Here is a 13,255-nt window from a genome sequence, read left to right as displayed (position 1 = left end):
CCTCTCTGGCTGACTATTTGCATCTACTGTTTGTTAAAAAAACATAGAAAAAAAAAAACATAGGAGTGAGACCACCTGCTGATGGAGAGAATGATTGCACCAGTTCTCAAAAAATCAGAGAAAATTCAGGCAGGCAGCAGAGAGGTTCCTTTAAGGTATATGAATCTAGTGCAATGTGCAGAACTGGCTTTTTTTTTTTTTTATTTATTATTATTATTTAATATTTTATTTTTCTTTTTCTTTTCTGTTTTAATGATAAGTGACTACCTGGGCTGTCAGAGAGCAACAGCAGAGGGAATGACCAAGCACCTGGGAGATGGAAAGGAAGGGTCTTCCCAAAGCCTCTCCAAGCCTCATGCTCTGCATCTCCAAACTACAGGGCAGAAAAAACAATACAGGAGAGACTGGTACTTCTCTCCACCAACAGAACTAGCTTCCTTATAATCTAGTAAGCTGGAGAAAGCTGCTGACATTCAGAAGGTGGTAAGAGAAGAGGTTTGGCTAATGCTCCCTCTTTCAGCAGCTATTCATAGATTGTTTGAAGGAGACTGATGTTAGCATCAGCAGAGAAACTACCCAAGCTTTGCTACGAGGCCTGACCCCAGCTGGCAGCATAGCTACAGAAATTTAACAGGAACTGCAGTCAGTCTTTTCAGTTTTGTCAGAGGAATTCGGTGCAAGTGGGCAGCTTACACTGTCACCTATAAAAACTTTTATGAAAAGAGACTATATTGGATAAAAAAGATTGAGAGGGCTACACTGTCTACTTAAAAATTAGCCCTAGTTTAAGGATGGTTTACTGTTTTTTATGTAGTGTTATCTTCCCATGCTTGGCAAATAGGCCAAATAATTGTGAGGCAAAATGGTCCTCCTTTGTATAAATACATTATCATGTTTTTCTTTGCATTTCTGACTAGGGAAAATGTACGTTTCAGTTAGTAAGGAGTCAGAGGGGAATTTTGCAACTTAATGCAGAACAAACCTTTTGGTACAGCCTCCTTAATGGTCATTTTTGTGGCCACAGTAGCCTAAAAGCTGAGACCTGATATTCTCAAATACATGTGTGATGAGAGCCTTGGATGAGCTGAGCTTTGAGGTGACAATGTCTGACTTTTTCTTACGGTGAGCATCCTCACCAGGGTTCTCTCTCTTAAGTAAGGTTTTCTTGAAATGATAATTGCTAAACACAAGAAAACTTTAAATAGTGAAATATCAGGTCTGCAGGATTAAGTAAGAGTAGGTAAATTAACTCTGTTCTTTTCTTGTTCCTTGTAGTCTTCCTTACTGGTCTTGTCTCCACTTGAGCAGCCTTTTATGGCCTCTTGTACTGTACAATCTTCAGATAATTCCCTCCTAGGGAATTGTTCCCTCCCTTCCTGCTTTTAGTTTTTCCTAGGGGAGAGTATTTCTTGTCATGGTCTGTACCCCACTCCTGGTGGGTGGCTCAGACTGTGATTATATGACCTTCCAGAAACTCTCTGCACACTTTCTCCCAGCAGAGGCTTTATCTCCTTGTTTTTCCAGAGGGCTTTGCCTGCATAAAATAGTAAAGCAAACTAGTCGAATTCCCAGACACAGTCCTTCAAACAAAACATACTACATGAACATAGTAAACTGCAAACCGATAAAACAGTGGTTATTATTAATCACTCAGGAATGGATAAGCCAACATTGCTGAACTGGAAGCAACAAGTGTGATCCAAGCGCTGCTGAGCACCTACATAGAGGAGCAATGGAACTCCCTCCTATGCAAAGATGCTCTGAAGCTAGTGTTTATTTTCACAAACTATTTCTTCGTGATGAAGTCTTCTCGCATGTGTAGACACACATATAAACACCACTTTGTAAACTGACTACTAATTCTCCCAGCTTCTATTTTCTGATTTCAATGGTTTCTCTTAGAAACTTATTACTAACTCTCTTTCTAATATGAAGCATTTTGCTCTTATTCTGCTAAGCTATACAAAAATATCACCAGAAAAATGAAAAAGGAACAGATTGGCACCTTGTATACATGGTATATTAAAACCAACCAACCAAACATGACAAATCAGGAGAAATTTTGGATATAATTTTGCAGAAGGACATATTCTGAAAAATAAATCCATACAGACATGCTATTACATTAAATCTTCTCTTTTTTCTGTCTCCCATCTTAGAATGTGTCAGAAGGAGATAAGCAACCCCCGAGGTCCAGAATAAAAGAAATGTGCTTCAAATCCTTCTTTCTAGCCAGGGCACATTTAAGACAGTACAGCAGAAGGGAGCTGAGGGGGAAAAAAAAGGGATTTTTCTCCTTTTCCTGTTATCCATCAACAAGGGGACAGCTGAATATTTTCTAAGGCATTGCTTTCACTGACTAGACAAGTTGTTGGAGCACCTCTGTTCTATTTTTTGTGGCTTTCCCATGACTGACGTTCCCTAACACAGTATTTTGTTTGACACTGTGTTTCAAAGCTGCTGTTTGTCCAACAGTTTCCTGAAGCAGAAAGAATTTTGCTTTCTCTGAGCCATGTTGCTGGTTTATGGTTTTTTTTCAGGTCCTCATAGTATCCTGAAAGCATCTTATAATAGCAACAACTGAAGAGAGGAAAAGCTAGATATTTAATAAATTGACTCAGGAATTTAATTGCAATATGTAGCTGTTACTTAACATGTGAGAGACTCAGAAAGGTCAGTCGTGGAAAAAAAATTCTATGAAAAGCTCAGGAGGTGACTGATAGGTTCCTCTTGCATGTTGGAAGAAGAGAAGACCCCCATGTTATACCAAATCACACTGTACTGCATGGATATCCACATTTCATGCTGCAGAAATAGAAGGAATCAGCCACAAACATTGGGTTGGAACAACCTTTCTTATGTGTTCAGGAGGCAAGGTGTGCACTTTATCTGCTACATTCAGGAGTTAAGAGAAGAGTAGCCTAATTCTTCAGAAATTCATGCCTGTTATCACACTCTGGTGTGTGCTGTTTAGCCATCTTGGCTCTTCTAAAACCTTGACTAGATCAAGGCTCTTCTTACTCTTTTCAAGGTCCTTTACCTTTAAAATGGAATCCACTGTATTGGTAATTTCCATTACTTGATCTCGGGGTCTGCAGGTTCCCCCATTGCTATTTACACTTTGTGAACGACACAGCCATATAAGAAGCTAGATCAGGATTAGCTTTACAACTATTTAAACCTAACATCTATTTTTTAAGCACTTAAATTTAGAAGAGCTAAGATTTCAAACATATTTTGGAAAGATCACACTGAAATACTGTTTGCAGGCTGTTCAGGCTTCTTGCATACTTTTTCATTTGTCCGACTGTCTTCTTCTATCTGTATTCTATCTTGGGACAAAGCTGGCTTTTCTGCAAGAATCAAATTAAATGATACACTGAATTGTTCAGCTAATATTCTGAGGGTGTAAATAGAGAAAGAAGTCATTGCAGGAGGCTGTGTTTGATGAGGACTGACTCTGCCTCCACAGCCTAAGGTAGTACAAGGGAGATGTTTTAAAATCATTGTTACATTTATGCTGCATCTGTCATCAACATTTCTCAGGAGCTGCTAAATTACTCTCACTAGATGATTTCACAGATAGATTATTAATACACTTGACTAGTTCACAGTCTCAGAGATACAAAAAATATTTTCAGAAACTCCTGAAATACATGGGTATTGATCTGTGTAGCGTATCCATGGAATTTTGCTCAGGAGTTTCTGCACTTAGCCCTGTAATTTTGACTAAATTACAGCATATTGTTTAACTGAGTCAGTCTAGAAAAGAAAGTCTGCACAGGGGTGGCTAATCCAGGATGTGTGTTTGTGCACTGATCTGAAGGGCTCCTTGCAAAAGCAATCTTAATCCGCTGAGCACATGGAATACATTTCCCAGTAATGCTGTTCCATGGAATTTTCTGTGTGGCTGGGTGCTCCAACAGTGACCAAAGAATTCATTTGTTATCCTGGGCATATGTGTGGTTTATTAATTAAAATTTAAATACTGGTATATTTACATTTGCAAGCATGTTTTTTTCATGGTGGGAGCAGTCCCAGTGCATTAGCTGGCACTTTGGAGACAGCTACAAATCAATCTTTGGAGCAAAGTTCTGGTGCTTGGTTGAACAGAGCTTATCAGGCCCAGGTCTGTATTTGTGTCACTTCTCAGTTTTCATTTCCCGCCCCCATTGTTACACTACAATATTGCCCCATTCCTGTAGGTGCACATTAATTCTATCAATCACACATCCTTAACTGTACTTGTGCATCTGTAATTTATGCAGTTACTCATTTTTCCTGGCTGTTGTGGAATAAATAAACAGGTGCAAGTCAACTGGGTGTGCCTCACAATATTGGAAAAGCAAAGCCGTACTAAATGTAAAGGCCTGACAGCTTTAGCTCTTGGCTTCTTAGGCATGCTGACTGCTTAATTTGTACTGTATTCATTTCTAACATATGCATAGTCTGAAAAAAAAAAAAAGGGTCTGCAGGGAAAGAAGGATGATTATATTATGTGATATGTATGTAGACACAAGAACTGCCATATGGGATCAGATCAAAAGTGCATTTATCTCATTATCTTCTCCCCGACAGTGGTCTGTAGGGGATTTTCAGAGAGAAGAACATGAAAAAAAAAAGAAAAGGCATATATGAATTCTCCTCTAGAATACCTCTCATTTTCCAGAAATAAGCCGTGGAAAATCTTCTCTTGCCCCAGCTGTGAGCTGTAAGTGTATCACCATGCTTAACAGGAGCAGCACCCTCTTAATTTGTCTAACCCCTTAGGAACTTCCCCAGACTTATTCTTTCCACAATGTTTTACAGCCACAACTGCCCCTACTTAATGACATGTACTGTGGTCATCATAGATCCTTGTGAACCTGATGTCTGGTGGTTTCTTTGGACATCCCTTGATTCTGCTGTTTACGGAAGAGAGCTGGTAGTGGCTTCCTGGAGATCTGCTGTCCCCACACCATTCATGTAAGGATATAGTCTCTACTTATTCTCCAAGCTGGAAGCCTCATATTTTGTGTAATTTCTCCTTCTGAGCAGATCTGCCAGTGGCTCATCCTACTCCATATTCTTTTTGAGGTAAGGTATTAGATCAGTTTCCCACTATAACAACACATCTGAAAGAACATCCTAATGATATTTCCTAGCTCTCAGTTCTTTTAAAAGTCCATTCTAATGTAGTGTAGAAAGTTCAAAAAAAGTTATTTGGACAGCTGTCAAGGAGACATAAATTTACTCAGGATGACTAAGTGCCACATGTATAATATTTTGACAAGCTTATCTTTGAAGGTTTAGGGTGTTGCTGTGAGGTAACAGCTACAGTGCAATCTCCTCCAAGTTTATGCCTTAAATTTCACTGAATGACTGTTCAGTACCCATAGTTAGAAAGTACCACTGTAAATCAGGCTGCTTCGCCTCCGCTGGTGATGATAAACTAAACACACTTAGATGAGGAACCTCTTTTCAGTTTTTCCAAAGTAATTAATATGTATTATAGCAAAGCATAGTGAGAGAAAGTGATTTCTTTCTGATACACATCAGAGGGAAACAAAAGAGTTTCACATCCAGAACCACTCTTTTGACATATATTCAGATATGTAGGCACAGAAAAGCAGAAATTTATGTTTTATTTTTTTATTTTTAACAAGCAATTCCTGTGATCATTTCCTCAGTGGTTCAAAATGCAACCTAGTAAATGCAGTTGATTGCATCTGTACTGGTCATCTTGGTGGTCAGCATGCTGTGTCTTGGCTTGTCAGGTGTCCGTAGTCAGATTCCTTGTGCTTTTTCCTTGTTTCCTCCTTCTGAGGTTTGGAGATGCAACACACTTTTGTACACACTTGTCCCAGGATGCTGTGTTTTCACTCTGAGACTGAATGACCTACCCTGAGCAACTCTCCTAAATACAGCAAATAATTAGCTCTGTAATGTGCTGTCTGAACAAAATTGTGGTTTACACCAATGTTTATTATGAAAATATACTGCCTTGAAGTTTTCCCAGCCAATTAAATGTTCTTTTACATCACTTCTTGTCTTCAGTCAAAGAAATGTAACCTTTCAGCTAACTGAGTTCAACCACTGCCCCCAGAATCAGGCAATATATTTTCTAGGCTAAACCAATTGTGGGTCATTGTCCAGACAAGTACAATCAGATACTTGAAATTAAAAGCTCTGGGCAGGCTATGGAGGAGTTGCAGACAGAAACACAAAGACGGAAGAGAGTAGAAAGGACAATTAGAACAGCATACTTTGCAGGTTTTAGAAGTAATGTATTAATTTCAAATTCATCATTTGCACAAGCATTCTTGTGTTAGCTTTGAACCATCCCTAGTGATTAATGTGATGCAGAATGGAACCATAGCATGCTCTGAAATCTGCTGGGAGAAGAGGGAGAAACACCTTCATCAGCAGAAACACTGCTGTTAGCCATAATGCCAGGTAACAACAGTTAAAGTTATCTTGGACATGTTTACTTGAGCTGCACAGAATGCAGTACAGATTTACCAAGTGCAGGTGCTCTGAATACTTGATATAAAGTGTCTAGTGCAGTACATGAATACAAAATAAACACAGCATGAGTTTGCTATGGCTATGTAGTCTGAGCTTCCCCAAATCAGGGACTCCGGAAAACCAGAGTTCCATTTATATGTAGGGGAAAACATTCACAGGGCAAGTGAAGCCTTACTACATTGCTCTGCTTTGCTAGTTTTCCACTGAATTAATGAGAAATAGAGGCATGAACGATGTCTTTCTGCCATTAACCAACTAAATGGTCTGATTGTTTTAAGATAATTTATCTTCGCTGGACCCTCTCACTGCCCAGTATTTCACCTGTGAAAATGCAGGCATTACCTTTGAGAAAGGTCTAGGCATGAAAGGGTCACAGCAACAAGAAGCGAAGGTACAAGCAGAACTGGAAGTCTGAGGTCTCTTTTGTTAGACATATGTAACAACTGTCTCAGCACAGTTTTCCAGTTCTAAAAAGATGATGTTGACTTTTGCTAAAGGAGGCAAAGCAAACACTTCAGAAGAAAAAGCTATGTGGCTTACTTATCTCAGACCACAAAACTGCTCTTTAGAATTACATATGGAACATTATGTGAGAAAGCTCATTTAAATAACTGGTCCACTTGCAACACACAAGTGAAAAATTGTTTAAAAATATAGTTCATAGAATCTAAAGCAATCAGCATGTGTTTTTCTGGAATAATACCTAACAAAACATAGTATATAACAGATTCTATTTTCCAAGGAATTCCTTTCCCAGTGCAGGTATGTCATTGTCAATATTAATCACACAGATGAGTGACTGAAGGAGCAACTACTCCCAAATATTAATTCTTTAAGGTTTCAGAGAGTATTACACTCTACTGCATTTCCAGAAATATTGTGCTCATCCTTGCCAATGATGACAAAAAATTATTTACTTGAGTAAAATGTGTTATGGAATAAAACCCATAAGACATTTAATCTCAGTTTTAGCATCTAATTATTATGCTGCGTCTCACACTGCAATACTAGAAATGTTTATATTTTAAAAACTGTGATTAAAAGCAACAGGTAAATAACAGCACAGCTGTTTTCTTTCATAAACATATTTAGAAACTAGGCCTTGTGATGCTATTTTTGAAATTGACACATTCACCAAGCACCTTCAGTTATTAATAGCTGGTCTGCCTCTGGCATGAAAAAACATCTTGTTGAATTAAAGTGATCCTGGTATTTTTAGATTCCAAAACTATAAATGTTAGAGAGGGAAAAAAAATTAAACAACAACAAAAGTACACAAAAAGAAACATATTAATTCTGACACAGTCTCTATGAAGTTATCATGTTAAAGCATATATAAACAGCACAGACCCAACAATATATTAGACACAGAACACGTTCTTGTTTGGTAGGGTTTTGGCATAGTTCTCTGCATGGGGAGAAATTACAGGACATGTATATACAGGAATCTGGATCCCCTGTCAGGGACTAAGTACTTAAAAGACAGGCATTATCTCACCTAGCTCTGCTCCTAGCTCAGACATCAGGGCCAGATTCTGATGGACTCATTCAAAATGACACTAACTTCCAGAGCAACTACAGATTTTCTCTACCTTGGTGGGATGATGTGTGGAGGGGCATTAACATTTGTGAGGCACCAGTATGCTCAGGGCACCACAAAAAGGTGCTTAACTTTCCCAGCAAGCACAAGTGACAGGCAGAGGGACCTCGAGGCACCTGCCAGCTGTTAAAGTTCTGATTCTTTCACATATTACAATGTAAAACAGTGAAAATGGAACAGTATTCAAATTAATAAAAAAAAAAAAAAATGCACCACAGACACCATATCACTAAGAAAGCCAGTAACTTTACTGATTTGTCTGCAAAATACAAATTATACCTTATTTCCAGCAGGAGAATCTTTTGAAATTTTCCCATTTTTGTTCACTACAGACAGCTGAATTAAGTCCCTTGAGATACACAGATGTGGTTTAACTTAGTTATAACATCTTGTCATCTAGTGGCGACAAAGTCCAGCTTATGCCGCTGTGAGCCTCTACTTTAATATTTTTGCAAATGCTTGTATGCTCCCATTTACAAGCTATTTTGTTATCACCATTGTTTTATGGAAGCAAATCCCCATGAAAGAGAAGAAAAAAGAAAAAAGGAAAAAAAAAAAAAAGGATACAACAAACCATCTGAAGCAATCCAAGTGTAATGCCTGTGGTAACCCAGGTCTGATATTAGTTACTCCACAAAAGACTCTGGTACTGCATTTTATTATTATTTTTTTATTTTTTATTTATTTTTTTAAAACGAGTTGCTTAACTGACCTTTTTTGAATCAAACTGAGGTATGGATCAGTCTGAGGTATGAGCAGGGAAGGTAGAACTGCAACACCTGATTATGAAAATAATCAAACGGATAGTTTTGATGCAGAAGGTCTGTGGCTCAAAGCTTGGATTGCTCCACATCTTTGGTTAAAATATATTAACAAAAGCCTTTTTTTTTTTTACATCTACAGTCTGAAGCATTCTAACAGACACCAATGTTCCATCAGTCCTTCAAGAGACCTGTAGTGGCAGGAAATTAATGCCATATAACTGACGACATCACAGCAGATGGCACAAACAGGAACAGATGAAGTATGCCATGTTTAGGCAACAGCCTTTATTGAGGTTTCAAGTGGCTTTTAAAAAATTACAAAGCATTTACCTTCAAGGCGAAGGAAGAAGGAAAACAAAACAGCTCTGTTAGGACTATAGATAAAAGAGGGTATATAGGATAACACATACAATACAAAAGGGTTGACATCCTTGAAAACAGTCTATGGGTTCTTTTATTCTTATGCTAGCTTTACCTGAAAAAGATCTGAGGACAACAGATTTTTTTTTTTTATATTATTCATTAAAAACTGCTAAATTCCTCTTCTGGGAAAAATATAAGCCATTTTGTTATAAAACACAACTTTTGAAAAACACTGAAATGACAAAAGCTTTACTGCCAATGGCTCAATGCATACAATATACAGGTTGTGCAGATAGGGTATATCATATAATTGTCACCAGCAATTAAACACTAACTGACAACACCTTTTAATAGAGGTTAGCATAGCTATAACAATACTTGCAGATGTCTAGAATGCCACTTCAGGTGTTTGAACTTACAATTAAGAATGTTGCCTAAAACATTATATAGCATGGGTTAAGGTAAAGTAAATGTTAATACTCTTTCAGGGCTCTGCCCCAAACTCCTTAAATACAAAGGAATCACACAATAAACCCAAATTAGCTTTGCAAATACAATAAATGGTAAGGTACAGGTAAAGGAACAAGAAAGGTAGACAGTTCTAGTTTACAGAAAGTGACTTCACAATCAAAGTTGTGCTTCTTATAATTAGATCAGTTTGCAAATATGCATTATCCCCCACAATTTGCCAGTATAAGTTAGTTGCCCTCTGCAGCAGGAACTAGAGGGGCGACTGGCATTTATTTTCACGTGATTCTGTTCTACTTGTGTTTATACAAAAATCACTGTCAGAGTTAATATAAATTGCCCAGGCAATACTTTTCACGCTATTTCTGCTTAGTTACTTGCAGTTAATATATTACACTGCATCTTCGTTAAATACGATACCTTTCCTTTTTCATGCGTTGCTGAGGCAAATCGCAAGGTAAACTATTAATATGGCTATTCTTCATATATCAATAGACCAAATCCCCTTCCCCACTGACAAGTTTCTACTACAATACTGATAAAATTGTATTTATTTCTTGAAATTACAAGGTACATTTGTGATATATTTGCATATTTTTGACACACCAAAGTTTAAAATTCTCAGAAGAGAATACGAGTATAGATTCATTTGAAGGTGAAGAAAGTGGTTTCAAAAACAGCTTTTTTTGTGTTTTAAAATTAATTATGGGCCCCATTTTACCTTTTTTATGTTGTTTTGGTTTTTTTTTGTTTTGCTTTTGCTTTTTTGTTGTTTTTTGTGGTTTTTTGTGTGTTTTTTTGTGTGCTTTTTTGTTTTGTTTTTGGTTTTTTTTGTGTTTTGTGTTTTTTTTGGTTTTTTTTGTTTTTTTTTTAACATGCGTATCTTTTTGTTTACCCTGCAGACTGCTACACGAGATAAGATGTATGCACGAGCAGCACAGTATTCTGCTTAATGAGTTTCCAGATAATGCACTAGCCCCTGCATGGCTGACAGTGCCTGTAAGGCAGGCTTCTGCAAAGCCTTGTTGAGTGAAAAGTGTATGTCCCAATGCATGCTGTGGTCTGTTCATCTTTCTCTACGGAGAGGTTACACTCTGTCATCCAGCAGTGCACAGCAACTGCGTGTACAGGTGGGAAGCAGCGAGTGGATTTCCCTCAACAAACTATTCCGTGTTGATTTTTAGCTGTCACATCTGTAGCCTTCGTCATAGTGTCAATGTAGGTAGGTGAGAGTTGGAAGGACTCTTGGAAAAAGGAGAAATATTACAGTTTTACTCTGGCACGAACATTTTGCTTAAACACTTTTTTCCCTTCAATAGAAAGGTTAAACCGAAACACTTGAATATGTCATTTTCTGGTAATAAACATGAGGAACAAAGAGGGACTTATAGGAGGGATAGATTCCCTGTGGTCAAGCTGTTTTAGTCAAAGGAACAATACGAGGCAGGAGAAAACATGGGTGCCATTTGCTGAAGCAAATCTTGCTAGGGTGCAGGTACACAAGGAGTGACCAAAGTGCCCACGGTGAGATGACATGGCTGCAGAGGTCCATGAGAACCAGGGACCTGATGGCCAATATTGGCTGTCTAAGATCAGTCGCTTTCTGAATGGCCCTTTAATTAAGGATCTCTCTACTAGCTTCGAATCTGTGAGAGGGGAGTAATCTTTACAGCAGGCATGTTCGTGCCCATCCGTCCCTTTAACTCTCCCTACTGCTTCTGCAAATATTCACCTGCACTCAAGTAGCTGACAGCCGCTAGAGCTGTACATCCAATTCTGACAGGCAGAATACCAGCTTAATTAATGAGAAAGGGCCAAGTTATGCCACTTTGTCATTTAACCAATGGAAAACTACAAGATACGCAGGACATTGAGTAATAGAAGGGCCCTTAACTTGTTACAATGCACAAAACAGCATGAAAGAACTAATCAGTATATACAATGGATCGCAATTCACCCAACTGATTGTAAAATGCTGTATTAAAATGATTAAAGTTGTTACACCATGGGTAAGTTCTAATTTTTTACAGATCAGTCTTTCAACAGCTGACTTTGATCTGTATAAGATATACCCAGTAAAAGAAAACCAAAAGAAAATAGTTAAATGTGCAACTGCACAAATATAATTCCCCACTATTAAGATAACAAAAACTTTTGCTATTACCATAATTATTATATATATTAGAAAGCTATACACAAGCATGTTAATTTCACAGATTTTTTTAAAAGATTCTTAATATTTTATATAATTAGAAATACACATTTCAGAAACAAAACTTCTGCAAAGAGAAAACAGTTATCTTGGTTAGCAAAGCATGGAGTTCTTCATGGCTTAGGGTAGTGCTTTCTATACAAAAAGTCCTTTTTGTTTGTTTCTTCAGGACTGTTTAAAAGATTAGCGAAGCTATCAAGGAAAAAAGAACACATTTTGGCTTAAGGAAACTACAAAAGCCACAAATGCTTTGCAAACTCTGTCTTACTTTTTAATATGAAAATAAGCAAAATGTAATGTACATATTTTAATTCTTTTTTTTTTATTTTTTTATTTAATAAGTGATGCAGACCCAGAATTTTTTAAATTAATTGTAGCCCTCAAACTCAACATTTTTACAAGTATGGTCCTCTTTAATTGTTTTGATCCTTTTTAACTGAGTGCCATACTCTAATGATATGCCTGCATGTTTTTTAGCATTTTCAATATGTTAGGTGACCCGGTCTCTTTCCAGCATCAATTCACGGCCGCCCAACTGCTGGGTCTGTCAAAACATCTGTACATTTTCTATATGTTGCATAACAGCTGCTTTCTCTCTCAGTAAAGATCTGCCATTTCTGGCAAACGTTTTCCTTTTTTTTTGTCTATTTACATGTAAATAACGTTGAACCTGCAACATGACACTATCTATTGTAACATACATTTTGCAAGGGAGCACAACAGTGAAAAGAAGTTAGCCTTAAAATCTATTTTGTACAAGTGTTCTGTTGTACAACTCAAGTGCTAAGCTTATCTCAGCATTTCTGTTTATCCTTATACTGTATCACTGAGGCAATTTAAAAGTAGAGCACACACACACTGCAAGAAAAAAAAATAATAATAAAATAATAAAAATAAACTAATAGGTAATAAAGTTATCATGTTGCCCATCCTTCAGAGAGCCGCATGCGCTTGACAGAGGGGCTTTCCCTTTCGTCCGGCGAAGGTCTGGTGAGTCCAATGGGGGAGTGGAATTCGTTCCGGTGGTCTTCCCGGTCACTTCCATCGTAGGAACTGCTACAGCTGCTCAAACTGTCAACAGGAGATCTCCCCGCCTCATGGCGCGTGTGCTGTGGGTATCTCGAGGGTGTGGTGGTACGGTCTCTAGGAGGAGAAACAGGTTCTGACTTGATGTTGAGGCTTTGAGTAGAAGGCAGGGAGAGATTTGTACTCTGAGATAAATGAGTGCTAGTGCAAGCTCTGTAGGAGGAAAGGAAACCCAGTTACAGACGGAGGAGGCATGGAGCCCCCAGATATGCACAAACACTCACACAAAACACCAGTGTAAAGGCTCGCAAGGGA

At 37.9% G+C, this 13,255-nt stretch overlaps 1 protein-coding gene across 5 annotated transcripts in view; it reads right to left on the bottom strand.

Moving 5' to 3' along the window:
- Window positions 1–12,762: 12,762 nt before the first annotated feature.
- The window catches only part of MEF2C (myocyte enhancer factor 2C), a 122,969-nt gene continuing 122,476 nt past the window's right edge, over window positions 12,763–13,255 (bottom strand). For 4 of the 5 annotated variants that reach the window (XM_009997827.1, XM_009997826.1, XM_009997828.1 and 1 more), the window contains one exon: window positions 12,763–13,153. In XM_009997827.1, coding sequence (XP_009996129.1) covers window positions 12,832–13,153 — 322 coding nt within the window. In that variant the 3' untranslated portion in view covers window positions 12,763–12,831. The remainder of the gene's footprint in view (window positions 13,154–13,255) is intronic. The other variant, XM_009997830.1, reaches the window with a different exon arrangement.

This window comes from Chaetura pelagica, unplaced genomic scaffold (genome assembly GCF_000747805.2).
Source record: "Chaetura pelagica isolate M959 unplaced genomic scaffold, ChaPel_1.0 scaffold84, whole genome shotgun sequence".
Taxonomy (NCBI): domain Eukaryota; kingdom Metazoa; phylum Chordata; class Aves; order Apodiformes; family Apodidae; genus Chaetura; species Chaetura pelagica.
This window is presented reverse-complemented; position numbering and strand designations above follow the sequence as displayed.